At 51.2% G+C, this 25,874-nt stretch overlaps 7 protein-coding genes across 11 annotated transcripts; 4 read left to right on the top strand and 3 right to left on the bottom strand.

Annotated features, from left to right (window-relative positions):
- The first annotated feature begins 89 nt into the window (after positions 1 to 89).
- PV06_00276 (phosphoserine transaminase) lies at positions 90 to 1,749 on the top strand. The gene is made up of 2 exons (XM_016400756.1): positions 90 to 986; positions 1,052 to 1,749. Exons 1-2 carry the CDS (start codon positions 279 to 281, stop codon positions 1,640 to 1,642), a joined length of 1,299 nt encoding a protein of 432 aa, XP_016267809.1. The 5' UTR covers positions 90 to 278; the 3' UTR covers positions 1,643 to 1,749.
- A 2,199-nt stretch (positions 1,750 to 3,948) lies between these two features.
- Positions 3,949 to 8,515, bottom strand: PV06_00275. Of its 3 annotated transcripts, none has more exons than XM_016400754.1 (13): positions 8,215 to 8,515; positions 7,507 to 8,122; positions 7,032 to 7,256; positions 6,428 to 6,977; positions 5,942 to 6,379; positions 5,644 to 5,889; positions 5,491 to 5,593; positions 5,393 to 5,442; positions 5,322 to 5,339; positions 5,196 to 5,268; positions 5,064 to 5,143; positions 4,654 to 5,012; positions 3,949 to 4,590 (listed from the first exon to the last, which is right to left on the bottom strand). In XM_016400754.1, exons 3-13 carry the CDS (start codon positions 7,244 to 7,246, stop codon positions 4,575 to 4,577), a joined length of 2,148 nt encoding a protein of 715 aa, XP_016267807.1. In that variant the 5' UTR covers positions 7,247 to 7,256; positions 7,507 to 8,122; positions 8,215 to 8,515; the 3' UTR covers positions 3,949 to 4,574. The 3 variants fall into 3 exon arrangements, with proteins under 3 accessions (XP_016267807.1, XP_016267808.1, XP_016267806.1); XM_016400755.1 differs by having other exon boundaries at positions 7,735 to 8,122; XM_016400753.1 differs by having other exon boundaries at positions 5,393 to 5,593.
- A 180-nt stretch (positions 8,516 to 8,695) lies between these two features.
- On the top strand, positions 8,696 to 11,551 carry PV06_00274 (uncharacterized protein). Its single transcript, XM_016400752.1, has 2 exons — positions 8,696 to 8,950; positions 9,009 to 11,551. The coding sequence occupies exons 1-2, from the start codon at positions 8,900 to 8,902 to the stop codon at positions 11,364 to 11,366; spliced, it is 2,409 nt and encodes an 802-aa protein (XP_016267805.1). The 5' UTR covers positions 8,696 to 8,899; the 3' UTR covers positions 11,367 to 11,551.
- Positions 11,552 to 11,931: 380 nt separating this feature from the next.
- Positions 11,932 to 14,099, bottom strand: PV06_00273. Of its 2 annotated transcripts, none has more exons than XM_016400751.1 (4): positions 13,636 to 14,099; positions 13,409 to 13,465; positions 12,678 to 13,353; positions 11,932 to 12,587 (listed from the first exon to the last, which is right to left on the bottom strand). In XM_016400751.1, the coding sequence occupies exons 1-3, from the start codon at positions 13,714 to 13,716 to the stop codon at positions 12,703 to 12,705; spliced, it is 789 nt and encodes a 262-aa protein (XP_016267804.1). In that variant the 5' UTR covers positions 13,717 to 14,099; the 3' UTR covers positions 11,932 to 12,587; positions 12,678 to 12,702. The 2 variants fall into 2 exon arrangements, with proteins under 2 accessions (XP_016267804.1, XP_016267803.1); XM_016400750.1 differs by having other exon boundaries at positions 12,712 to 13,353.
- A 1,693-nt stretch (positions 14,100 to 15,792) lies between these two features.
- On the top strand, positions 15,793 to 17,382 carry PV06_00272 (uncharacterized protein). Its single transcript, XM_016400749.1, has 3 exons — positions 15,793 to 15,977; positions 16,028 to 16,184; positions 16,392 to 17,382. The coding sequence occupies exons 1-3, from the start codon at positions 15,826 to 15,828 to the stop codon at positions 16,764 to 16,766; spliced, it is 684 nt and encodes a 227-aa protein (XP_016267802.1). The 5' UTR covers positions 15,793 to 15,825; the 3' UTR covers positions 16,767 to 17,382.
- A 1,277-nt stretch (positions 17,383 to 18,659) lies between these two features.
- Positions 18,660 to 22,455, top strand: PV06_00271 (uncharacterized protein; the record flags this gene model as incomplete). The annotated part of the gene is made up of 1 exon (XM_016400748.1): positions 18,660 to 22,455. One exon carries the CDS (start codon positions 18,660 to 18,662, stop codon positions 21,699 to 21,701), a length of 3,042 nt encoding a protein of 1,013 aa, XP_016267801.1. The 3' UTR covers positions 21,702 to 22,455.
- Positions 22,406 to 25,417, bottom strand: PV06_00270. 2 transcript variants are annotated; one of them, XM_016400747.1, is made up of 2 exons: positions 25,118 to 25,417; positions 22,406 to 25,023 (listed from the first exon to the last, which is right to left on the bottom strand). In XM_016400747.1, the coding sequence occupies exons 1-2, from the start codon at positions 25,162 to 25,164 to the stop codon at positions 23,469 to 23,471; spliced, it is 1,602 nt and encodes a 533-aa protein (XP_016267800.1). In that variant the 5' UTR covers positions 25,165 to 25,417; the 3' UTR covers positions 22,406 to 23,468. The 2 variants fall into 2 exon arrangements, with proteins under 2 accessions (XP_016267800.1, XP_016267799.1); XM_016400746.1 differs by having other exon boundaries at positions 22,406 to 25,417.
- Between the last annotated feature and the right edge of the window lie 457 nt (positions 25,418 to 25,874).

The following is a 25,874-nucleotide window of genomic DNA, read 5'->3' as shown; positions in this document are numbered from 1 at the left end:
GGAAACCTTCCCCGCCACACGCCGAGTCGATGCTCCTTGTTCTCGATCTTCCCCAGATTTTCGCGCCGTTGACTCATTTTCAGCAGCACCTTTTTCAGTTGTAAAGATTTCCTTTCTTTCTGAACTTCCTCTAGATCAGGCTGAGCTGCTACTTTGACCCTGCCAGTGTGAGCTGACTGCTGATTCGAAACCAAAACCATCTCTATCATTCCTAACTCTAGACATTGAAAGCTGGGGGTCTCTCTCACCGATTTTCAGCACCAGTTAGCTCAAGAAAAATGCCTTCTCGTGCAGAAGTTGCCTACTTTGGGGCAGGGCCAGCTCCTCTACCGACCCCTGTCATTGAAGCCAGTGCCCGGGCCTTTGTCAATTTCGAAGACACCGGTCTCTCTCTGGCCGAAATCTCCCATCGCTCACCCACGGCGAATAAAATCCTCGCCGACGCCAAACAAGCACTGACCACGCTCTACGACATTCCCGATGACTACGACATCTTCTTCATGCAAGCAGGCGGGACGGGAGAGTTCAGCGCCGCCTGCCAAAACCTGGTCGGGTGCTGGATCGAACAACGGCGGAGGAAGGCCGTCGCGGATCTCGGCGAGGGCAAGGACGACGAGGTCCTCGCTCGCGTGAAGAAGGAGATCGAGAATGAGCTCAAGGTCGACTACCTCGTCACGGGTTCCTGGTCGCTCAAGGCGAGCCAGGAGGCCACGAGGCTCCTGGGCGCAAAGTACGTCAATGTCGCCCTCGACGCCCGCAAGAGCGACGGCAACAACAAATTCGGCAAGATCCCGGCCGAGACGGACTGGAAGTTGACCCCCAAGGGAAGTGCTCTGACGTACATGTGCGACAATGAGACCGTGGACGGTGTCGAATTCCCGAGCTTCCCCAAGTCCCTGGAGGAGAACGACAGGATAGTGGTGGCGGACATGTCGAGCAATTTCATGAGTAAGAAGCTCGACGTGTCCAAGTATGGAGTGATCTTTGTGAGTGTTGTCACACTTTGTTGTAAAGACGACACGGAAGCTGACTCTTTTCTTTCTTTTTGTAGGGCGGTGCCCAGAAGAATCTCGGCATCACCGGTATCACGGTGGTGATTATTCGAAAATCACTCCTCGGCCTCGTCCCACCGCCGACGTTCTTGCATCAACTTTCAGACGTGCTTCCCACCTCGGGAGCGTTGCCTCCCATCATGTTCTCGTTCTCCACCATCGCGGCGAACAACAGTCTCTACAACACCCTGCCGGTCTTCAATCTGTACGTGGCCACGCTAGTGCTGCAGAGTTTGGTGACGAAATTCAAGACGGTCTCAGGCCAGGAAGAGGTCGCCGACCAAAAGGCCAAGCTGATCTACGACACGCTCGACTCCTACCCAGACCTCTACCACGTTGTGCCCGACAAGAACGTGCGGAGCCGCATGAACATCTGCGTCCGTATCATCGCAGGCAAGTCGGAAGGCAAAGTAACGCCGGACGACGCAAAAGAAAAGGCATTCCTGGCCGGTGCCGAGAAGCGGAATCTGCTGGGACTCAAGGGTCATCGATCAGTCGGTGGTATCAGAATCAGCAATTACAATGCTGTGCCCGTTGAGAACGTGCAGAAGCTGGTGGAGTGGCTGAATGAGTTTGCAAAGTCTGGGTAATTCATAGCAGCCAAAGGCAACATTGATCGCTGTCAGGTTATATTAGACTACGAAGAAGAAATGAGAACAGGTAGATAGACGAAAAGTACTTACGGATTATGCGTTTGGTTCTTGGAGTTGTGCAACCTTTGAAAAATCTCTCCATCTTAGCAATCAATCCCCCAGATGAACGTCCACCTCATCAGATCCCAAATCCAAGGTCCCGTCCCGCATTCTTCACGCACAACCGAACACACACGTACTCGTATCTCGTAGCGTACCACCAAGAAAATCTCCATGGTGGAGTTCTGGCGACCACAGAGGCTCCGGGTATTCTCATCCTTCGATTCGTCCCAAACAGGAAATATCATGTAACGCGAAGGGCGTCGACACAAATACATCAATCAAAATCTCCAAGCACATGCAAACCGACCACGATAAGACCGACAATATGAATTGAGACCTCGTTAGAGCTCCCTTGTATTGCCCCTGAAGAAACGCTGCGCTGTTGCGTCTGCACTCATCCCTGATTTCCTGCCTCTCTCGTTTTGACTCTCAATCATTGATCACACGATGCAGACTCGTCCACCCATTCCCAACCCCGAACACTACGACATCGACCTCCGTACAGGCTTCGTGCCCAGCAAGTCCACAGCACTGCCAGAGTACTACAATCCATGGCGACATCTGTGTTCCCAAATCCCGCATCTTTTGCAGACGCAGAGCGTGCGGTCGACCATTGACGACCTCGAGGTCCTCGACACCAAACACTTGACCACGCTCGCGCACTGGCAACGAGCGTACATTCTCCTGGGGTACCTCAGTCAAGGATACATCTGGCAAGACAGAAGCAATCCGTCGTCTACCATCCCAGCTAGCATCGGCGACCCGTTCACCAAAGTCTGTGATCATCTCGGAATGCAGCCCGTCCTCAGCTACGCCGGCTCATCTCTGTGGAATTGGGAACCCATAACAGGCCACGACAAAGATCACACCGGCTCGGACTCATCAGCCTCCTCTTCTCCAGATCTCTCCAACTTCAGGACGATCAAATGCTACACCACATTCACCGGCACAAGGGACGAAGATGCCTTCAACCTCGTTCCAACCATGGTCGAAACCGAAGCTGGCCACCTCATCCCGCTCCTTCTGGGCGTGCACCAATACTCGGAGGACCTCCTCCTCCTCCACCTCCTCCCGTTCCTGGAAGAATGCACTCGCACATTCACCAAGATGACCGAGATGCTCTCGGTCCTTTTTGAAAATTGTGACCCGACCATCTTCCACCGCGACATCCGCCCCATGCTCGCCGGCAGTGCCGGCGCCGAAGAGAAAGGTCTCCCAGACGGCGTCACGTACCAATGTGGTAGTGGTAGGAGGAGTAGTGGCGGGACTCGAGGAGAAGGAGGAGGAGTCGCCGGCGTCAAGTGCGTCGGAGCCAGCGCCTGCCAGAGCGCCATGTTTCAATTCCTCGACCACATGTTCGGCATCCGTCACGAGTCGAGATTCCTCGTCACCATGCGCGCTTACATGCCCCGACATCACCGTGAGTTCCTCCAAGCCGTGGAAGCGTTACCGTCACTCCGCCAAATCATAGACGCCAACCCAAGCCCCAACGACCAAGCTCAAGTAACAACACTCGTCAATGCTGCTTTTCATGCCGTACTGGATGCGTTCAAGCAGTTCAGGACGAGACACATCGCCATCGTGTCAAGGTACATTGTGCAACCGGCCGCCGCTGAGGCGAGGAGGTTACGCGCAGAAGGGAAATCAACCAGGGAGGAAAGAGGCACGGCCGGGTCGAAACCCGTTCCCTTCTTGAAGCAATATCGCGATGAAACGGTCCTTCGATGAAAAAGAAATCGTCAGGACGTGTATCACCACTTTCCCTTTTCGTCGCGTTCTACCATCATAGTTGCCCGTGTCCGTCTGAGAGATTGGAGCCTTTAGCTTTTTCAAATCCTTGTACGGAGAGAACAGACTGACATGCTCCCTATGGAATGCCCTATGGAATATTACTCAAGGCGTCCAACCCTAGGTATAGGAACTTCTCAGCCCAATGGTAAATCCGCTCCGAATGACCATGAGTCCACCTAGATTGGACTCTCGTATTACAATGAGCCGTTGTTGAAGAAAAGATCATTCCGGGGAGCGAGAAGAATCAAAGAATGCTAGCTGGGTTCATTGTACAACGCATGAACCTGAACCTGTTCTTGTGTTTGATGGCCCCGTGCTGGTTCTGTAACGTAGCAAGGAGCGACTGAATGTTAGTATATCGGGTAGCACTGATGGAAACCCATCCACAACAAGTCAGGAGGTTGAGAACATGTATTTGACTCAATAGTATTGTCATTGATCAAGTCAATTTTTTTTGTTAACTAGTGGATCACCCGTGGTGATCATACATGAAAATGGCTTTCCATGATGGCATTTCTCATATGCCTTTCCATCTTTTCTGTCAACACATGACATGCAGAGCTCGAAAGACATTTGAAGAAAAATGAAAACTTGCAAGATTAAGGCATTGGTGACACAACACCAAGGGGTATCGTCGACGTGAGGAATGATGCAGGGGGAAAAGATATGCTCTCAAGCAAAAAAACACTGAAATGATGGTGTGCTCAGGATCAAAAGTCCAAGAGCAAAGGACCAACCCCAAGAGGGTGGCAAGAAACCATCCAAGCCCGAGGGCATGACAGGACTTTCCAGACCTCAACACTGAAAACCCCCCAACAATCTCAACCAACACGAGTGACCTGAATCTCCGAAGACGTCCAAAGTCACCAACATGTCGAGCTAGTAATGTGGAATGTAACGTCTGAAGCGAGGAGGGCCTGCAGGAACATCTTCAGTGCGAAGACGATTCATGTCCAATTCATTTTCAGCTCCTGGTGTTCCGCGATCAAACTGAGAACGACGACGTCGTTGTTCTTCACGGTATGCTTGTCCTTGCTTAGGAGCGAAAAGTCCTGTGAGAGAGATGATGTCAGTAGTCTGATGTGGTAAGTCAGAGGGCAACGAATTGTGCTCACGAGAAAGGGCGAGGGTTGCCAGAGAATGCGTCAAAGGGACTCTTGGTATCCACCAAGTATTTGCCAGGAGTCTGAGAGTCTGGAGATGACGGGGGAGTGAATTGGGCCAGGTTTGCAACACGTGCAGGAGGGAGATAGACACCATTCGCATTGAATGGGCCAGCACGTCTCATACGACGATTGCGAGGTTGGAATTTGGGGTGGTTCATGTTCCGAGGGTTCCGAGGGCCCATGGATCTGGGGAGATACAGACCGACATGTTCAGCATTTTCGACTGATCGGCGCATCTTGGAATGATTGTCGGGTGTAGGAAACTTCTCTTCTTGGCCTGCATCGGGGACATTGCCAGCAACGAACAACTGCAAGTCTCATCAGCTTCATGTGAATATCATAGCATGGATAACCTATACCTTTGGGCGGAAATTTGGGTGTTCGAGCATGACGGAGGAGTTGCGGAACTTCTGCACCAAGCAGTCTTTGCCTTGGATTGCTGCAAGGTATCATTAGTGAACTGACTGGATGATGACATGGTGTGCACTTACTAGCATAAGACACCTCAGCAACCTTGTCAGAATTGAAACAATTCCAACGTTTTCCAGCACGAGCAAGGACAAACTGCCAAAAGTGAGTGGTCAGACGAAGTGAAAAGCGGATGAAGAGGGTCATACTGGGATGATCGAAGGAGCCTAGTAGTGTCAGTAAAGTTCGAGATGAAACCAACGGAGAGGAAGGGACTCACATCGACGAAGTTGATGAAGGCATAACCGACATTGCAGTTGTTGGCAAAGTCTGGAACGAGTGAGTCAAATTCTTTGAGAAATTTGAAGTTGCAGTTACCAATGCGAAGGTACATGAAGTCGTAGCGACCAAAGCTGGTGTGATCAATCAGATCTTTGAGCATTCCTTGATCAACACGATTCGGGATGTTGCGCAACATGATCTGGAGACGGGTCATTGAGAGTTCAGCTAAGATGACAGAACAGAACTAACCGTAGTACGAACGTCCATGCCAGACTGAATTCGAGCAATGTCAACAGCATTGTGATTCGTGTTATTGAGGCGACGGCCATTGCGAAGAACGTCGCGGGTGATGGCATAGGCGAGACGATCGTAGTCTTCGTCGACTGGGACAGTGGATCGGCCAGTGATTGAGAGCTGCTCAAACGGTGCATCCGGGTCATCTGATTGAAAGATGATGTCTGGAGAGTATGCTTCGGCGTGAAGAACAGCACCACCCTAAGAACTTGTTAGTCATGAAAGCAGAGAAGCGAGGGACAAGGTGACGAACATCGAGGATGGTACCACTGATCACATCCTTGGCAACAGGAACAGCGGCAGAGTCGAAGAACTCCACGCGGAAATCGCGGCAATGAAGCTGGGTGGATGGCAGGGTGTGCATTGCCTTGACTTCGCCACATTGAGCAAGGAGACGCTTGATCTCAGCGACAATCGGAGCAGCCTCAAGTTGTTCGAAGTTGGGATTTCCATTGTAGTAGACCGACAGGATGATCTGACCTTCAAAGTCACTGACGTGACTTGGGTTGAAGCCTTGATCCGCAGCGACAGCTCTTGGGGCCAGGGCGAAGACACGAGTGTGTGGTGCGAGTTTGCCGGCGATGTCCCATGCCTTCTTTGCATCGCGAACATCGGAGAAAGCAACGGTGAACAGACCACCACCAACGACTTGAGAGGCATTGATGGTTTTCAGTGAGGGGAAGGACTCAAGCTGAAGGCAGTCAGTTTCAATAGCAACAAATGAGTGCAGAAGACAAACCTTGAAAGCTTCTGCAATGCGGCGGGAACGGAATTCAGCAGGAAGGCCGATGACTGCGAGCGCACGAGTGGCATTTTCATCGGTGCTGAAGGCTCCCTCAGCAAAGTGCACGTCGTTGATGTATTTGCCAGAGGCATTCGCCATGAAGTTCATCTGGTCAACATTCCAGATACCAAGACGATCGAGGTATGCTTCAATCTCCTTGTCACCACGGCCATTGATGCTCTTGACTTGTGGCACCGGTCGGCGGTCCTCCCAATTGGAGGTCTCATTGTCACCACGGACCGAAGTGTCTGGGACACTGTCTTGTAGGAGAGTCTTGACACCAGCAATGGTTGCAAGGGGAGCGAGAGTTTGTTGGGCACCTTGGCCACGGCGGAGACTTGGCTTGGGAGCAAAGGCTTGTGGGCGGTTGGCGCGGGGTGGGGGAACAGGACGACGAGCCACATTTGGCATTTGCGAGAAGGTGTACATGGGCTGGAAGACTTGAGCAGTGGGAGAGAGTTGCGGGCCAGAGCTCATAGTAGGTGCAGTCAAGAAGACGTCATCACTGCATACAGTCAGTCGATGGATGTTGAAAGTGTTCTGCTGCAACAGTGCATACCTGGTAGTCTGCGTCGGGGTGGTTTGTCTGATGGAGCAATGGTTTGCAGGCTCACGGGCTTCTGCATCCTCGACATATGGCTTTCTGTAGCCCTTGTTGCCAGTCACAGGAGTGAAGGAGGTCAAGTTGGTTGATGGGGTTCCATGAAAGGTGGTGTCATGTTCCGAATGAGGGCTCGAAGCCGGAGCAGACCCACGGAAGGGAGATCTCATCATGTTGACTGCACTGCAACCATTCGTCAGTATAAAATCCAATGGGGAAAGTCGTGGAATGTTTGGCAATGACTGATACATCCTGACCCCAATCCAAGGGCAAGGGTATCCGACATGCAAGGGAGTTCGCAGCCAATGCCGCCCACCACATTGAGAATGTGGAAGAAAAGAAGGGCATTGAGGTGTGCGTGGAGGCAGATAGCCCATTTCTCCAAGGAGAGAGATGGATCACCCACAACCAAGGTCGTAGGGATTCGACTCACCAGAGTCGAATGATGATGTTGAGGCAAGATGTTCGAAAAGAGCGTAGAGGTTGTCGGGAGTAAGAATGATGAATAAAGACAGGACAAAGGAGTTGTGTGATCAAGAGAAAATATGAATAATGGTGGTGGGATAAAATGAGAAGAGGGGAGGGGGAGAGGGGGTTTATATAGAAGGGAAGGAGCAATCCTCTCCCAGCCGCTCTCACCACCCAGCGTTTTCTGCCATACCTTTGTCACTGTCGGCGGAGAAAAGAAATTGGTCGTGGGTCCTTTTTGGACGATGTCATCGTCAGGAAGTGAGAGGGAATGGAAAGTGCAGAATTTCTGAAGTCCTGTCCAGGAAGCCCTCGTATCTTGCGTGTGACGGCTTTGCGACGAGCCTGTCCCATACAAAGTGCGTATTTTATACCGTATTCAACCACCAAATTCACGCCCTTACGGCAGTCCGTATTTTTCATCTAAGGTCCCAGCCGCCTCCTTCAAGCTCACCTCGTCTCACAGCAGGATTCATCATTCAACGACACCATCATCACCGCGGAGCCCAGCGCCCGAATTAACTTTTAGCCAGTTAATGGATCACATTTTTCTTCCTGTTGTTGAATTTAGTGGAGATGAGCTGAGGTCCGGTCCATCAGTCAGTAAAGACAGATACCTGGTAGGGGATGGACGGTGAGGTAATGTGAGAAGTTGTCTGGAATAGGCACATACAAATCCGTAGCTTGTGAAGCACAACCAGTTCTCTGAGCTCAGCTTGTTGTTAGTCACAATGACTTGAGACGCCAGATGTAGATTGATCCCTTCCATTTTTCTGTCTTCGACTCAATGTTGCACACGCCCATCTCTTCTCGGAGTGACAAAGGCTCTGCAATTCCCTGTATCCCTCACAACGTCGGCAAAACCACCGTTGTTTCCGCAAGCACATGGAATGGCTTGACAGTGTTCATTTTTTTATATACACGCATGAAACATTGGGAACACACATCCCAGCCCCAGCAGGGGGGAGAGGGATGTAGAGAACATCATATCATCCAAATGTGAATGATCGATATCATTGACGTTTAAAGATCGACATGCCTCATCCTCCCTTGGCAAGCCGCTAACCGGAAAGCGTTTAGCGTGGTTTTGCCTCCAGTGAACCTCTCGTGTGTCAGATCAGGAGAAGGATGTTTGTTGGTGCCGGCAATAACCTCTTGTTCAAATGTTCACACTCAATGAAAGAATATTCAGATCCCAAATGGTGTGACTCACAGTTCCTCTTTATGAATTGCTTGTTTGTCGGCTTTTGATTCCAATCCCAAGATTTTTGGATGCACGACGCGCCCTTTTCCCGCCAGTAGCCTAGATTCGACCCATCCCCGAGCTCTTCCACACGATCCGAATCTACTAGACCGGTATGCCTTCAATAGCACGATATGGGAATGACACAAGTAGTGTGCTTCAACAGGTGAACAGAGACCATTCACCCCTCGCTTTGCGATTTTCGAGCTAACCGAGACTTTGAGATTGTGACCTCATCCTCGGAAACAGACACGCTGGACCAATTGATACCTTACATAAAAGATTACAGCTATGGCAACAAGACTTCGCATCTGCTCAGTCAGCTATCTGATTTGGCTGCCGAAAGGGAGACTGAGATCGAACGACAATGTAATGCCAATCACCAAGAGTTCACAAGTTCCGTCCAGCAACTTCTCCGAATACGTCAAGGCACCGTGGCATTGACGAATGAAATTCTCGAACTAAACCAGTCCATCCAAAGCAGCACAGAAAGACTAGTCGATCAGAAGAAAGCACTCGTAGAATGCCGCGGTGTGAGGCAAAACATCGACGACGCCAGTCATGCTTTGCAGGATTGCCTAGAAGTGCTTCGCCTGGCTAATCAAGTACAAGAGCTCCGCGACCAGAAGAAACATTATGCAGCTCTACGAGCCCTTGACGAACTTCAGAGTGTCCACCTACAAAGCGTCACGCAATACAAATTGAGCGAATTGATTCAAAAATCTGTTCCAGCCATTCAAAAATCCATCGCCGAAGCCGTCATGGCCGACCTCAATACCTGGCTTTTTCGCGTTCGAGAGATGTCGCAATACCTTGGCGAACTGTCCTTCTACAATACCGACCTGCGCCAGCAACGTCTCAAAGAGCGGTCTGAGAGAAATGCATACCTTGCGAATTTCAAGCTCAATTCCGCAATCGAACTGGTCGCCGATGAACACGAAGAGTATGACCTCCTCAAAAGCGAAGACCTGGAGGTAGATTTCACTCCTCTTTTCGAAGCACTACACATCCACCGCTCTCTCGGCCAGATGGACAAATTTAAATCAGACTATACAAACAGCCGCCGGGCTCAGCGCGACCTCCTCCTACAAAACACCATCTCACTTGTCGACGAAGAGCTCGGAGACCTACACACATTGCTCGAAGATATCGCAGGCTTTGCTATAATGGAACGCGCCACTATGAAAAAGGTGCCGGACCTGCGGTCCACCACAGACGTTGAAGAGCTTTGGGATTCTCTCTGCCAAAAGGGCATTTCGCTCATGTCCAAAGCTCTGGGCGCAGTCGACAACGCCGAACACCTCTTGAAAATCAAAAACCTAATTTCTCTCTTCATACAGACAATGAATACCTTCAACTTCAACACCTCGTCCGTGTCCAACTTCGTCCTCACCCTGTTCGACAAGTACGCCGAGCTCCTCAAGCAACGATTCTCCGAGGACTTTATCGAGATCGTCAGTACGGACGACTACATGCCAATGCCAATCCAGAACGCCGAAGAATTCGAAAAGGTGGTTAATGTTTCATGGTACACACCTGACCGGCCAGTGCACGAAATGACATTCCCAACCGTCTTCCCATTCTCCCAAATGTACCCGCTCTGCTGCATCGACATCCGCAACTTCCTGAATCAGTTCTACTTCTTCAGCTCCCAAGACGAGGCGCCCTCGCCTCTCTCGACGCGCATCGATGCCCAACTTCTCACCTCGCTGGATGATCTCCTCTGCACCAAGGTCTGCGCCAGCCTCGTCTCCAAGCTCTCGTCCCAGTATCTCGGTCAGATCGTGCAGATCCTGATCAACCTCTCCCACTTCACGACGGCGTGCCACGAGCTCGAAACCCTCCTCGCCTCGGCGCGCACAACCGCGCAGGCAGGACCTGCCATCACCCTCCGCGCGACGTCGCAATTTTCCCAGCACCAAAAGACGGCGGAAAACCGCATCTTCGAGCTCGTCAACAGCAAAGTGTCGGACCTCATCGAGACGGCCGAGTACGATTGGCTGTCTCGCCAGCCGCCCACGGAACCCTCCAACTACATCCTCACCCTGACGCGCTACCTCGCCAACATCATCAACTCGGTGCTCCTGTCCCTCCCGTCGTCGCTGAAGGATCTCATGCTCTTCAACGCCATCTCGTACACGGCGTCGTCGATCCTCTCTCTGCCCCTCTCCCCGTCGGTCGGGCGCATCACCACGACCGCCATCGCCCAACTGTCCATGGACATCGACCACTTCCGCAGCTACGTCGAGACCCTCCCGAACAACTCCATCCTCCTCGAGAGTCTCGACGAGCTCATCCAGACCGTCGCCCTCATGTCCACCGACCAACCCGACGAGTTCTACGACATATCCCTGCGGAACAAGAAGTACCGCAACGTCGACCCTCTCAAGGGCCCGCAGTTGCTGGAAAAGGTCGTCCACGTCCACGTGCAGAGCCCGACCGCAGGCGGCGGCGGTCACGATCGGGGAAGTGGCGCCGGTACGCCTGGCCCTCAGAGCCCGGCCTCTGGACACCAGGCCAGCATGAGAGGCAATGCCACATTTGCCGCGCTGCAAAATAGGTTCATGAATACAGGTAGATAGGTACCCTAGGTATACAATCTCAGTACGAAAGTAACGGTGGGCGTCAGAACAACAGGTATGGTGGAAAGCGTTGTCTTGCCAGTTGTACGATACAGTGCCTAGGCTACCCACCTAGGTTGGGTAGGTACCTCCTACAGTGCACCGTGTACTGTGTACGTAAGCTACCTAATACATACCAAAATCACAACCAAAAAAACAAACCTCCTGAACAATGAAGTGAACAAGACCAAATTGGGTCTTGCGTACCTGATATTCAATGGTGTTCTGATAGGACTACCTCTAGGTACTTACCTACCTAGACCTAGGTACCTAACAGGTGCGTAATACTGCAATACGAGGATAAAATACGACATTCACTGCACAACATTCCCGTTGTGGAAAGGTGCGTAATATATGACAATACGTTAAAAACGCCACATTCACTAGGTACTCCTCGTCTAAGTAGGTACAGGTAAGGTACCTGGGTATGTACCTTGTCATCACGAGCTTGGACAAAGATCCTATCCTTGTGGAAAGGTGCGACAGGCATGACGAGTCACATACATGTACGGAGTGCCTGGGCTGAGGCGGTGAAAGAAAAGGCTTACATTCTCCCCTACTATATATCCATACAAGTTGCAAAAAAGTCGTCCGGTCAAAGAGCGTGTTTGGCCACTACCCGCTTGATCGTTGGCAAAGCGGTCCATGGTAATGATACTGTACCAATGAAAGATCAAAAAAGAATAATGCTCGTGTTCCCTGTTTCCCTCCACGTACGTCTGTGCTGACTGGTTCGGCTGACATGAATGGCGTTACTGTTCCCCGGGGGTATCGTGTATAGAGTCTGGGAAAAAAAAAGAACCAAATAGTGGTGGAATCTTAGGACCAAAGTCAAGTGTGTGTTGCAATATGCGAAACATCGAAAACAAAACTTTGCAGCGGCGACTGATGTTGCAGGCGATCAATGTTCGCCGTACATCTCAAACCAGTCACCGATTTTCTGAAATGCACATGTCCGGGTAATCCATAAGTCTTCTTCTTCATCCTCGCTTCTTCTTCTCCTGTAGGCATCTCCAGCTTTCTCTTGAACATCGACAGTACCAGCCCGTGATCAATGGGAACCTGTGCCTAGCCGGGTCCATATCCTGGCTCGTTCACAGGCTCATTACGCCCTGCTGTTCCAGGCCTTGGCGCGCCATAGCCTTGACTCTGAGGCCTCTGTCCCGGAATGTTTGAATACATCTGTAGTGGTGGATCTGGTCAGCCAAGTGTTTCGACCAAACGTGGGCTCGAGTGAATCCTGAAATGCAACGGGGTGGGACTTTTCCGTACAGTATAGAAGAAATCATAATGGATATCAGCCTACCTGTTGAGCTCCTCCGCCAAATTGACCTTGCGTGTAGGGGTTGTACATGTCGTTCCCGCCAAACATTTGAGGAGGCTGGCCATAGCCCTGGTTGGGGTCCTGCTGACCGTCACCACCCATATGGCCGGGATACATTTGTGCTCTCCCGTATTGCTGGTCTGGAGGTCCCATGGAGGGGTGCTGAGGCATGCCATAGTCTGGAGGAGCCATTTGCTGTTGAGGCTGTTGCTGTGAGACTTGGGCGGCACCTTGGCCGCTGGTGTTGGGTCGTTTTGCGCCGCTTCCATGACCGGCACTATCTTCGCGCGGGACGATGTCAATGAGGAAATCGAACATGTCGCTCTTGGCGAGCGCTGCCGCAATATCGCTCCGTTGGAGAGTCCTTCGCTTGTTATCCTCCGCATGGATCCACGCTCGCATGGTTAATTCTGTGATGAAGATGTCGCAACCCTTTGCGAATAGGATGGGCGCTTCTGCAGAGATCATCTTGACTTCGGGATCCGCCTTCATGACTTTCTTGATCCGTGCTAGCGGTAGTTGATGGATTTTGAAATCGTGAGTGTCCGTCTCCAGATGATTGATAGTTTGCTGCCAGTAAGTTGCGAGGATTTCGCGCGAAGGGCCAGTGAGACCTTGGTTGATCTAGGGAAATGTTAGAAGGGAGCTTTCGAGCAAGAGGGCGGCTAGGCACACGTACATTTGACCAAAGTCCTGAGTACAATTCCGTATGAGGAACGTAGCCTTGAGCGGATAGCTATAAAGACAAGTCAGCCGTATGTTCTGATGCGATGCGCGACCAATTGATGATTCAAAGTTCAGGTAAAACCATATGCGCTTATCGCGGATTGATTTGACTGCGGCGCATAGTACTCCCAATTTGAGGGGCCCGAAGATACATAGGGAAGCACAAAGGCCAGTACTCACAGCAGCGCTGGCTCCATAGTGACCGCCCTGGCTAATGTCATATATGGGAGGGCCGGTATTCTTCTGATTTTGCTGCTCCATGCTGAGGTAGTTATCGCGGAACGAAGGAAGGAGAAGGCAGAGTCGCAACGGCGACAGGAACACCGATATCGCAAGAGAAGGCGCACGTGGAATCCGAGTCACACGTAGACCGAGATCGAGGTTCTAGACTAAGGTGACGAGGAGGGCTTCAGTTGGTGTGTTCGAAGGAGCTGAAGGCTGGTGTCGCGATCGCGTCCTTGGTTGCGCAAATGCTGATGGGAAGCGCACCGATTCGATGTGAGGGATTTTCAACGAGCACAATTTCCTGCGAGCACGAGGCACGATAGTAAAGGCCAAACAGGATCTTGCAGGAAATGTCGGTGAGGATCGTGTGATGACGGAGATGGAACAAGTAGAAGCAAAGCCTGCGGCGGCGATCTAGGTAGTAGTAGTAGAAAAGGTGAAGGCGGGGAAGGAGGACGCTGGCTTTTTCAACTTTGAGTACTCCCGGCTCCGAGCACAGCCGCCTCTACAGCTCGACGAGATACGACTCTCTATATGTCCAGATACTTATTCTCGTAGCCACCCTGTCTATGAGTGAATCTCGATGGGACAGTTTCCATCTCAAAACAAACAACAAGCTTCATGGCCAATGGGAGTTGACCGTCATAACCACCATTAGGAACGCGACCCGTCTTGAGCCTATAAGGACGCAGCAGTCTCCGCCTCACTTCAAAGCGACCGTATATATAGCCCATGACGGTGGGAACCTCGTCCGTCAGACACTCCGTGTCCAGGCTTGCAAACCCTACGCGAGACAGCATCGCCATCTCGCTCACATCTACAGAACACGCTCACGAACTTTTCATAGTCCAATACTTTCATCACTCTCTTCGCCTTCGCATCTCGACTGTGCCTGAATATCCTGATCATCATAGTACATCATGGTGTCAAGCACTCAGGTAGGTCAGCCCTATGGCTTGCAGAAAGGTGCATCATGTATTGTCTGAGAGGTCAAGGTGGTTGCCGGACCCGACATGCAGAGCTTCAAAGAAGTCGCCTCACAGGTCGGGCAGCAAATATGTGCTGGCATGTCAGGTACACCAATCAAAGTTGAGGCCTGATCAAGGCCTCTTGCTTGACAAGGCTGCTGCACCAACAATAGCTCTTACTGTCCCACGACTGATGTAAGAATTTTTCATTTCAAAAGGCGGAGCTGCAAATTTTCTGATGATGGAGTAATCATTCGGCACTTGTCTGTACCATCCCAACAGCACACCAGGCTGCCACCATCGACAGGGTGCGTGACAGCGCGATACAATTGTGACGTTTCCGATTCTTATCTCCCTTCTTCAGTCGCCTGACAGTCTCTCTGTACACCATGAGCCATTCTCGGTCCGACGGGTTAGTATTTCTGTATTCGGTCAAGGAAATCAGACATCAAGTCCACAACTGTGCCGAACTGAGTGGCAACCCTTCTTGGACTGTTTCCTTGGACTCAGATCAGACAATTTTCAATGTTGTGAGGCCATGATGTGGCCCGAGAGACCTTGTCGGCCATGCCACTGATTCATCCTTCAATCATTCCCTTGGCTGGCAGAACACATTCAGCTGCTCTTTGCCGATACCCTCGGCATGACGAAGATCCGGCTGCAAGCTTGTTGTTGGATTGAACTGATTTTTTGTAGCCACAGTTAACCATATAATATATTGTTCATGAGTGATGCGATACGTTTGATGTACGCATATGCGTAGTATCATACGCTTGAATTCATTATTACCACCACAACTCAGCTCATAGACTCAAACGTGCGCAGAAGCACGGAAATTTCACTCGGGACATGATTTCCAGTAGCATTTTGAAGTCACAAAATCTCGTAGCTTGGTGAATGGAAACAATCCTATTGCTTTTGTACGTGATGCCATCTGGAACCCAGACAGTCTTTAGAAAGCATCCCACCGTGGTAAGGCTGAATTTTTGGAACCAATGATTAGGTCTTGTAGTGAGACGAGGCTGAGAAAGGCTGAAAGATCTTCCCTCGGCTAACTTTCTCTTTGCGAATGCACTAGGCCTTTCATGCTTCAGAATTTATTTCCCAAGATATAATACCACTGCACTTTGCACCTTCTGCATGTCGTCATGTAAGTGCATGATAATCGTCACGTACGATGGCGAAATTACTGGATGATGTCGAGATAGATCGACTTTTGTCAGAGGCTGAGGAACGCCTCCGGGCGAAGGCTGCTGCGCCAGAGACCTCCACCTCGACCGAGATCAGCCTGCACAACGGTGAACTGGAGAAAGCCTCATCAAGAAAATTGTAGGTTCTAGATGCTCAGCTCATCTCATTCCCAACTGACATTGCCCTAGGCTACCCAAGCTCCAGCATAACTTGAACCAGACAATTTACATCAAGGATCACAGTGGTGTTGCGCAGGCAAATCCTCAGCTTGCGGTGGGAAAGGACCAGAGACAGTTAGCCGACAGCCTGAAAAAAGTTGAACTTCCTGGAAAGTCGAAAAGAATTGTAAGTGCCTCCTACAACTTTATAACCCACCCAGCATCTCATATGAGGAAAATTATTCCCATTTTGTTCTTGACGCAGATCAGCAGTCCATTCTGGCCCGCCCTGCTTCCATGAGAGCACTTTTATTCATAGTTACTCTGACTTGGAAACCAAACACCATCTGATCTCACATCTGTTTTTGTGAGGCTCTTGTACTGATCGCAATAGAATGACCAAGTGTCTGCTGGTCCGAAATGGTTTGACCTACCAAAGACGAACCTGACTCCCCAACTCAAGCGTGACCTCCAGCTCATCGAGATGCGGTCGGTCCTCGATCCCCATAGACACTATAAGAAAAACACCCGAAAAGGCAAGATACCCACGTTCTCCCAGACCGGAACTGTCATCGAGGGCCCAACAGAATTCTTCAGCGCAAGGATCAATAAGAAAGACCGTTCCAATAACTTTGTGGATGAGGCAATGACAGTGGAACAAGAGACGGGACGCTTCAAGCGGAAGTATGCAGAGATACAGGACAGCAAGACAAGTGGCAAGAAGGCTCACTACAAAAAGCTCATGGCCAAGAGGAGGAAGAAGCCTTGAACTTTGGCCACCGTGTTCATGTCGAAATACATCTCGACATTGGACGCAATTCTTATTCAAGGCTTACTCGGATGAACAGTCAGTCGTCCATCCACAAGGCTGAGAAAATCTCGGCCCCTAGCATAGGGGCCGAGTAGCTGCTGCCCAAGGGTCTGGCACTGGAGTCGGTACAGACGGACGGCGTCTTTAAATTACTTAGCGACTTTCGGTCCCGTACGAAATACGGCTACCGGGCGAAAGTGTGAGGTCGAGACGGTTCTTTGAAGAGATGCCGGAGCTGGATCAGCTTCGCATATAAGGCCAGCGAGGCCACCTCGGAGCAAATAGGACCTGATCGGCCTTATAACATACTTGTGGAGATGAGAGCGACTTGGGGGCGAACTAGAGCCGAAACAAATTCACTCTCACGAGTACTTAGCATGCTCTGTGGAAGTTAAGGGGAAGGACAAAGGCGACTTGTCGTTTAAACATGCATGATGTGGTGTGGCGCTGTAAAGCCCGAGATAGAGATGATTTCGTGTCGTGCATAGCAGTACGCACCTGAGTCTATCTAAGATTAGGAAACTCTAGGTGCGCGATAGTACATAGAGAACATGCAGAAATAGAGGGATGCCCTGTTGGAAATACCCTATCATCGAGTCGTAGCTAATTGCTTATCCGTACATTGTATCCATATTACTACTCCGTACTCCGTACATGTACATTTGTTGTCTGTGCCCCTTAGTGACCCAAATCGTATGACGGTGGTCCGGGACGCCAAAGCCAACGCCCGGATGGGGAACGGCAACTTCCCAGATTCAAGGTTTGGCTCGCAACCATCAACCGCCAACTCAGCGCCTTACCAATTGTTGACTCGACGATTACGAAAATTGCAGATCTCAAATTACAACCCAAGGCGGTCGCAGATTACACGAATCCCTCTTTGCGAGTCATGAGTTTCTCCCACGAGGTCGCTAGCCAGCGCTTCGTCTTGCCCAGGGCTGGATCGGCGGCGACCAGCGATTTGGGTGCATGAAGACCAATCCATAACCGCAAATGGGCGAGGGATCGGATGCGTCTCTCCGGAAACTCAGCAAAGCTGGCTGAATCGCTACGAATCAATTGCCGCTTGCTGGAGAACATCATGCCAGGTTTTGGTCAATTGGAGGGTGGGAACAATAAGAAACGCCATGTGAGACATGACATCGAGTCGCGTACTCCGTACATACGGAGTACAATGGCCAACTTTGGTCGAGCATGTATTAAAGAGACGATGAAGTCCCCCTTTGACAGCGTTTCTGGTGCTATAGACCCTCCCTCGCGTCCTCTGCAACATCTCCCCTGACGAGAGCGGCAGGCTTTGCTTCGCTTCGACGTAAGAAGGCTTCACTTGTGTCAGTGGCAGGCCTTACTGTAAGAGCCTCAGTTAGAGTCCGCGTCTTCGGTTGTCCGAACTGCCAACAGTTCCCCAGGCCGTCTCGCTCTACAAGCCAATGATAACGACAGTTGCCCTGAGGTGACCAGATTGGCCGGTATCAGACCTGCGCCTCTACTCCGCCCCCATTTGCAGATATCTTTAGCCCCCCGCCACCTAGCACGCCCCAAAGCAGCTCCTAAACCGTTTCGAGTCTCAGCCTGGCCAGGAACTGGGTCAAGTTGGCTATATTCCAAGCTCTCCTCATGCCACTGGGCCCAACCACCGACAAAAAGACAAACGACACTGAACAAGCGACAGCTTGCTCAAAACTTCCCTCCCAAAGTCCCTGTCAACAATATCTCTCATTCTGCTTGCCAAACCATCCGTTGGTCTGTACTACGGCGTTCATACGCAATGCATCCGGGGAGTCAGCCCGGGCCGCAATTTAGACCATTGGCTTGATTGGAGCGGTGTCGACCAGATACTCGCCGAGAGCCATGACTTCTATCCTCCGTCTGGGAAGCAAAGATCGCTCTTCTTTCCTCTTCAGACGGCATGGCACTGATAACAACGGAGACACTTCGTCCGATCTGCTGGCTCATCGCCTGCCTGAATTATCGCGTGTCGATACACGATCTCTGCTAGGCCTCTTTGACGAATACAACAAGTCCGAGCACCTTGAAGCTCTGCCTAGATTCCAGTCAGATCATCAAAGGTCTACTGCTTTGAAACCACAGATTTGCCTTTCGACAGTGACCGAGCATGGCGTAATTGGAACCATGAAGCCATTCAATGAAGAGGCAGTTCAACACCCTAGGCTCGATCTGGTTCGAAATGAATCAACATCATCATCCTGTTACTCTCAGCCCAGCCAGAGGGGGAGCGACTACTCTCCTCTGGTCACAAGAAATTCGTCAAGCTCGAGTTATGTTCAGGAATCACCTTATGACCTCTCAGAAGCCCCATCACTGAAGCCGGACCCGTTAAAATTATCGACTCATTCTGCCCTCTCTCCAGCAGCACAATCACAGCCACGTAAGGTCTACCCGACGGTTGCCTCGCCAGTAACACTCCCGTCGCCACCACCAAACTTAGACAAACCGCTCCCACCAGGACCTCGTGAACCACAAAAGGCATCCGTCTCAGTTCCTGATCTTCTACTCCGGACCACATCTGCAGATCGACCTTCAAATAGACTCTCCGTCCAACCAGACAATGTCCAAGCCTCTTCATTAAGCTCGAGGAGTGCATCTGCAAGGCGCGCGTCTGACGGTCAAGCATTGGCAGAGCTCCCCTCGTGGAGATCCAAGTCTGTCCGAGACCATCGACCTGGACAGCTGGAGGTGCCAAACACAAACCAGTTACCATCGGACGCCAAAACCCAACGACATGCTGGAGTCGAAATCGAAGAGTATCGCCGCCACACAGCCGACCTCACGGTGTCGAATAGGTCGTATGAACCCAAGCCGAAGAATGTCAAAGCACGACGTGGAAAATTAATCAAGCCAATCTCGGCATCAACGGCGGAACGAGTCATTTACAAGATCATGTGCAACCTTCACAGCTTGGAAGATCTTCAATCAATGGCCATAGTTAGCAAAGGCTTCTACCGCACATTCCATCGCAATGAGTCGAACTTGGTAAGCCATTTGATCTTCAAAACATCTCGACCGGCCTGGGAATTTCGACGAATCACGCTTGCTCTTAAAGGGTCCAGCAACTTTGTCCTCAAAGACTACCGTCGCGATTGCAAGAATTTGACGGCGTTGAAAGCTTTCATTGTTGCTCACTGCGGCTCGAATTGTAAACAAGGTGTGTTGGTTGGACTTCTCGGTCAGTACGAGGATCGTACCAAGCAGATTGACAATGCTCTTTGGCGCATCTGGACTTTCTGCAGCCTCTTCGGTAACACTATGGGAAGAACGAGCCCTCCACAGGCAGAACTTGACTGGCTGAACGGTAGCAAGGCAGCCAACAAGAACATGGGCGCAGATTTTGCCGTCGGAAATGGAAGCGGCCTCACTACGGGGGAGCTTGAGGACATGATTGAGATCTGGCAATGTTTGCAAAGACTACTTTCTGGCTTTCAGGGTCGAGAATCTGAAGCCAAAAAAGCCGGTGTCTTTGACAACTGGCATCTTCGGGAAACAACTACTGAAGCTCAGCATCTGGGAGAGTGGATTTCCTATTTACTTACACTGGGCCCTCAGACAATCTTAGCCCTCTCTTCGTGCTCGTTCGATCAAGCCAGAATGTTGAGCCTCACGAAATGGCCCGCTCCGGTTGCAGGGCAGAGCCGATCATCCTTCTTGACTGCCGCAATCACCCAGGTTTATCAAGAAAGACTTCTCGAGGAGGCTACACTCAAGGCTGCGCGATTTTCAATAACCCCGATGGCTGCTCCTCAATTACAGCACCAGCGCAAACCAAGTCACCGACCCACCAGATCTTTCGACGAACGACAACTGGCTCCTCCTCCAGTACGCACGACAGTGAACCAGACTCAGTCCCTCCGAATCGACACTACCATGCTCAAAAGAAGGCCCATATCTATGATTGCACAATCTGACGTTCGGCTTGAAATCCGACCAGATTGTGATCCAGCTAATGATCTTTCCATGAACAAGTCACAGGTGTTCCCTGCTACCCCGACCGCCGATCCGACGATGTTTTACACCCTTGGAATGACACCGACAGCGAGCACGAAACTTGGGGCTACTTTGTTTCCGGTTGATTACGTGAACCCGGGACCCCGAGTACCTTTCCGCAACACTGATCAATCCCACGCTTCGACACCTGGCGTGGTAGACCCTGTGGACAGAGCCATGAGAGTTTTGGTGCAAGACCTAGGTTTCAGCGAGATTCGCGCGAGAAAGGCGCTCGCCATGTGTGACACTGGTTCGGGGATTGACCTCCAAAAAGCCATCGAGCTGCTGACGATCGATGCGAAAGACGCCAAACATCGCCTCGCACCGCCTATAGAATTACCCACGCCATCGATAGTCTCGAGTCCCGACCGGGCGAAGAGGCAGCCCACGGCTTTCTGTGACGGGCATTGCTCTCCAACCTCGTCGATCGCACATAAGAGACAGCGATCGACGGGCACGATCACCGACACCTCCATCAGCCCAATCTCAATCAGCGATGACGCCGAATGGCAAGACACAATCTCGCCGCTCGTGACTCCAGCAAATTCGACGATGCGGCCGAAAAGCATGTTACGCCGAGGTCCGAGTAAAGGGGTGAAGGCTTGGAAAGTGCTCGGGATCGAAAATGCACCGAAGCGCAAGAATTCCGTTCTCGGAATCGAGGAATACCAGGCAAAGGTCGAGCGTAGAAAGAGCATGAGGGCCGGAATCGTCGCGGGAAGTACCAGCGTGAGAGAGGGACTCGGCAAGAATTTGTTGGGTCTAGGGTTGGGCATTGGAAGTATCATGGGAGCAAAGTCTGTGGAACAACAACTCCAACAGGCTCGAGACCAAGAGAGACGCAAGAAAGAAAAGACCTCGAAAATCATCTCCATGCCTCGATATGCATGAGTGCACAGATTCCCCCGGCAGGTCATCACGATGACGCACCTGCGGCTCCCTGGACACTTCAACCGTTTTTTTTTCCTTCTTCTCTACAGTTTCATCATTTGGGGGTATATTCAGTCGGCGTTGAAAGGTGGTTCCTGTTCGTCATTGGTTTTCGAGACCAGGCATGACCGGCTCGCCCGACTTTACAGAGTCCATTACAGTCCTCCCGTTCAGTACATGCCAGCATACACGACATCTACATGTTTTTTTTTCTCGCTCTCTGTTTGCAAGCAACACGACACATACGGAAACTAGGGATGATGAACGAGACCAACGACCGAGCAACCTTTTTGACGACATTTTTTTTTGTACAAATCTATTTTTGAATTACACAGAAGGAGGGGGGGAAGGATAAGTCGATGGCCACGACAGGAGGGGAAACAGGTTCAGCAGTGGCGACGAGCAGTGGCGACGGACAGCGGCAGCGATATCGACAATGAAAGAAGATACCCTTTTTGAGAGAAGTCGATCAATTTGTTTTTTGGTTTGATTTGTTTTTGGGGGTTTGATTTGTTTTTGTCAATGGGGGCATTCAAAGGATCCCGGTCTCTCTTTCGTCCCTACTCCCTCACACGCTCTCGTTTTTGATATCTTGTCGAGGGTCAGCTGGGGATCGGATGGATGATGATGATGATGATGATGATCGGGAAGGGAGATTGGGATAATCCCCCGTACGTGGCGTTTGTTTTTGATCTTGAGATTCAATACACAAATTTCTACCTTGTACTCCCTACGGATTCCCTGTGTGACTTACTCTCGAGTGAACCCTCCACGTGCCTTTCTCGGGATGCATGCATGTGAATTCTTCTAGACTCTTTTTCCCCCTCTCTCTTTCATTCATATCTTGTTTGTTTGTTTGTAGATGATACAAGACTGCTTACTCCGTAACTCCCGTACCAAAAAAAGTTCATGGATATATGATGATGATGATGATAAAAATAATGCACCCCCTCGACACCGTCATATCTAGAGTAGAAACCCCGGTGCACTCCGATACCACAAAGCAGAAACTCTCAACCGTACCGAGTACTCATGCACAGACAAAATCAAAAAGTAAAAGGACAGGCAACAATCCAAAAAAAAGGAAGTTCTCCGGGAGGTGTCCCTGATAAAGGGAGGTGTGACGGCAAGAAATATATACTTCTGTAATTTACTCTTTTAAAAGAAAAAAAGAGACGCCAATATCGCTTGCTGTTGATGATTCCAATCATACCACGTGTACTTGAGAAGTCGGTCATTGAGTGATACGGAGGGGACGAATTGATTGTTGCTGTGGTGGTTATTGTTGTTGGATGCGATTTCCTCCCCCTGGTTTCACTTTTCTTTTCTTTCTTTCCAAGTTGAAGAAAAAGGAAAAGAATGGTCCAGAATGGTCTGATCGGTTCTCCTGTCCTGCGCCGAGTCGGAGGTGATCCATATACCAATAGTATTCGGACCTCTTGGGGGGCCATCCTGGTCGGATATATCCTGATATTGAGATAATATCTCTCTTGCTGAACCTTGCCTAGTCCGCAGCTTTTGGTCGAGATAGAACAGGTGATGCGTCCATCGAGGACGCCGAGGTACATATTCAAGAACACGTCTTAGAAGACTCGTCAAGCCTGATGCGAGACATTTCCAAAACTCGGCTCTATTGTCCAAAAAGAAATTTGGCGTACCATATACCCAATCAACGCCCTTCCACAATCTCCAGACAACCCTTCCCTCATTCCTCTTGTCATCTCGATCTCAATGAGTCACGATAAAAAAAGTATTCATGATCAAACAAGTAATCATAACCACAAGACCATAAACGGCCAAGGCGAGACTCAACCTCCTCAACAATTTCCGTCGAAGGTTCTTCGTCCGCTTCAACAGGCTCACACCACTCAGACTGAGCAGGCCAGAGTTTGCAAGCAGGGTCTGGTGTTCTCCTCCACCACCAGCTTCGGATCGGTCATTCTCGTCGTCGGATTTTGCACCGTCAGAATCGTCGTAGTCGTAGTCGTCTTCCTCCTTGAGCAGGCGTTGATGGAGCGGCGAGTCGGGTGAAGAGATCTTGTAGTAGAACAGACCCGGCAGGATGAACGAGATGGACGTACTCCCCGTCGATCCCACGTAGGCCAGGACGGCAGAGAGGCTCGAGACGGTCATGGCGACGATATAACTACAGATGACGATGACGGTCGTGATGGCGGCGAATCGAGTCTCGCTCATTTCCGTGTTGCGTTTCTTGGCCACGGGCAAGAGGGGAACGTCTCGCGGCGGACTGGAGTCGACCGAGCTCGGGGTGGCCGAAGCAGAGCGCAGCTTGGCCTTCAACTTGTCGCTCGGTCGCCATTTGAGCACGGCGTCGAGACTGGCTCGGCACGGGTGGACCTGAAGCGGGTAAGAGAACATGACCAGAACCACAATCATGGCCTGGCCGAGGGTGCTCGATACGGCCGGCGCGTATTGTGCCACGATGTTTCCGCCAATCTCGTTTCCAAAGGACAGGTAGCCCGTGATGGCGACGAGGATATAGATGAAGCCCGCGGTGCCGTTGGACGCGCAGAGCACCGAGGTGGTGCGGAAGTGCGAATTGTCCGCAATCTCGTTGAGGATACTGAACATGTTCTGGTGGCACGTGTAGGCGAAGACGATGACGGGGAAGGAGGAGAGCGTGGGCACGATGCCGGCCCATTTGAAGACGCGCAGGGGCGTCTCGTAGTGTCCGTTGGGGAGGGTGTCGTGTTTCGCGAAGTGGTAGACCACCAGGATGACCAGGTACCCGATGGAGATCAAGGCGACGACCGAGGTGTACTTGAGCGAGTCCAGCCGGCGCAGGAAGGAGAAGGGGATGACGACCAGCATGAAGGCGGTGATCCAAAAGTGCCGGTCGAACATGAACGGACTCAGGCTGTCCTCGTGGGCGAACCCGCGAACCACCCCCGGCATCAGGTCCCCGATGATGATCAGGTAGCTGACCCCGACGCCGAAGCACTTGATGGCGATGGCGGCGTCAAAGATGACCGCCGCGTTGGGGTACGTGATCTGCGACAGGGCGAAGAAGCTGGCCGACCCCCGTTCGAGGTAGCGGGCGCACCGCGTCTGGAGGTACAGCCCGAACCCTGCCGTCACCCCGGCCCATATTATGACGATCGTCCCCAGCAGTATACCCATGTGCGACATGGCCAGGGGCATCGCGAGCACGCCGGCCCCGACGATGGTGTTGAGGAGGTTGACGACGGAGGAGATCCATGATGCGTTGCCGACGGTGCCCGTGAGGTCGCGTTTCGTCGTTCGGGTGGGAGTGTGAGGACGTCTGGGCGGACCAAAAAACACAGTGTCAGTAAAGTACTCGTTGGGCGTGACACCGAGAAGATATCTCGGCAGGGTCAATCGGATGTCTTCCTTACCGCCGTGTGCGTGAATGGGAGCCATGGGAAGAAGTTGAGCCAGGCATGGTCGGATTTCCACAGAGAGAGAGTGAGTGAAGGGCGCGCGTGTGTTCAAGATTTCGAGGTTTCACCGGTTTATTAGCATAACTTCATAACCGGACATCACGCACTTCATCGAGAATGTCGTCAGCGACAGTCAAGATCAGCGACAGGATGGTAGCAAAGATTGGATGAATTAGAAAACTAGAGATTAAAAGAATAAGGTGATAATGATACCAGGCACGGAGTACGAGATCGAAAGTGGTGAAGACATTTGGGCAAAGAAGGGCGCAACAATGGGCCAAGCCGCAGTCGTAATGGCACCTTGAACCCGGCGCAGTTTTCCGTGTGACTTTTAGTCATAGTCCGTAATACAGCCGATTCCCCGGCACGCACCGGCCTGTCACCATCCAAGAAAGAGCCTCAAACGGCTCAAAGGGTGGCCAGGGTCCAGGGCCACCCCCATATCAACCATTGTTGCAGCGCATAGTACCTGTGTATAGGTATAGCCGAGGACCAACAGATGGCGAATCTATAACAGAAAGTATTCAAGTACTTGATGGAGTAAATGTTCTGACTTTGACCATCTCACATTCCATTACATCTTTCATCTTTCATCTTTCATCTTTCATCCCTCATCCTGTCCTGTGTACTGTGGCTCATGAACCACTCTTCTTCCATATCATACATTCAGGGTATCATGCTGTGTCATGTGCTTCTGGAAAATAATATCCTT

This window comes from Exophiala oligosperma (genome assembly GCF_000835515.1).
Source record: "Exophiala oligosperma strain CBS 72588 unplaced genomic scaffold supercont1.1, whole genome shotgun sequence".
Lineage (NCBI taxonomy): Eukaryota > Fungi > Ascomycota > Eurotiomycetes > Chaetothyriales > Herpotrichiellaceae > Exophiala > Exophiala oligosperma.
The sequence above is the reverse complement of the archived record's forward strand: the minus strand, read 5'-3'. Positions and strand labels throughout refer to the sequence as shown.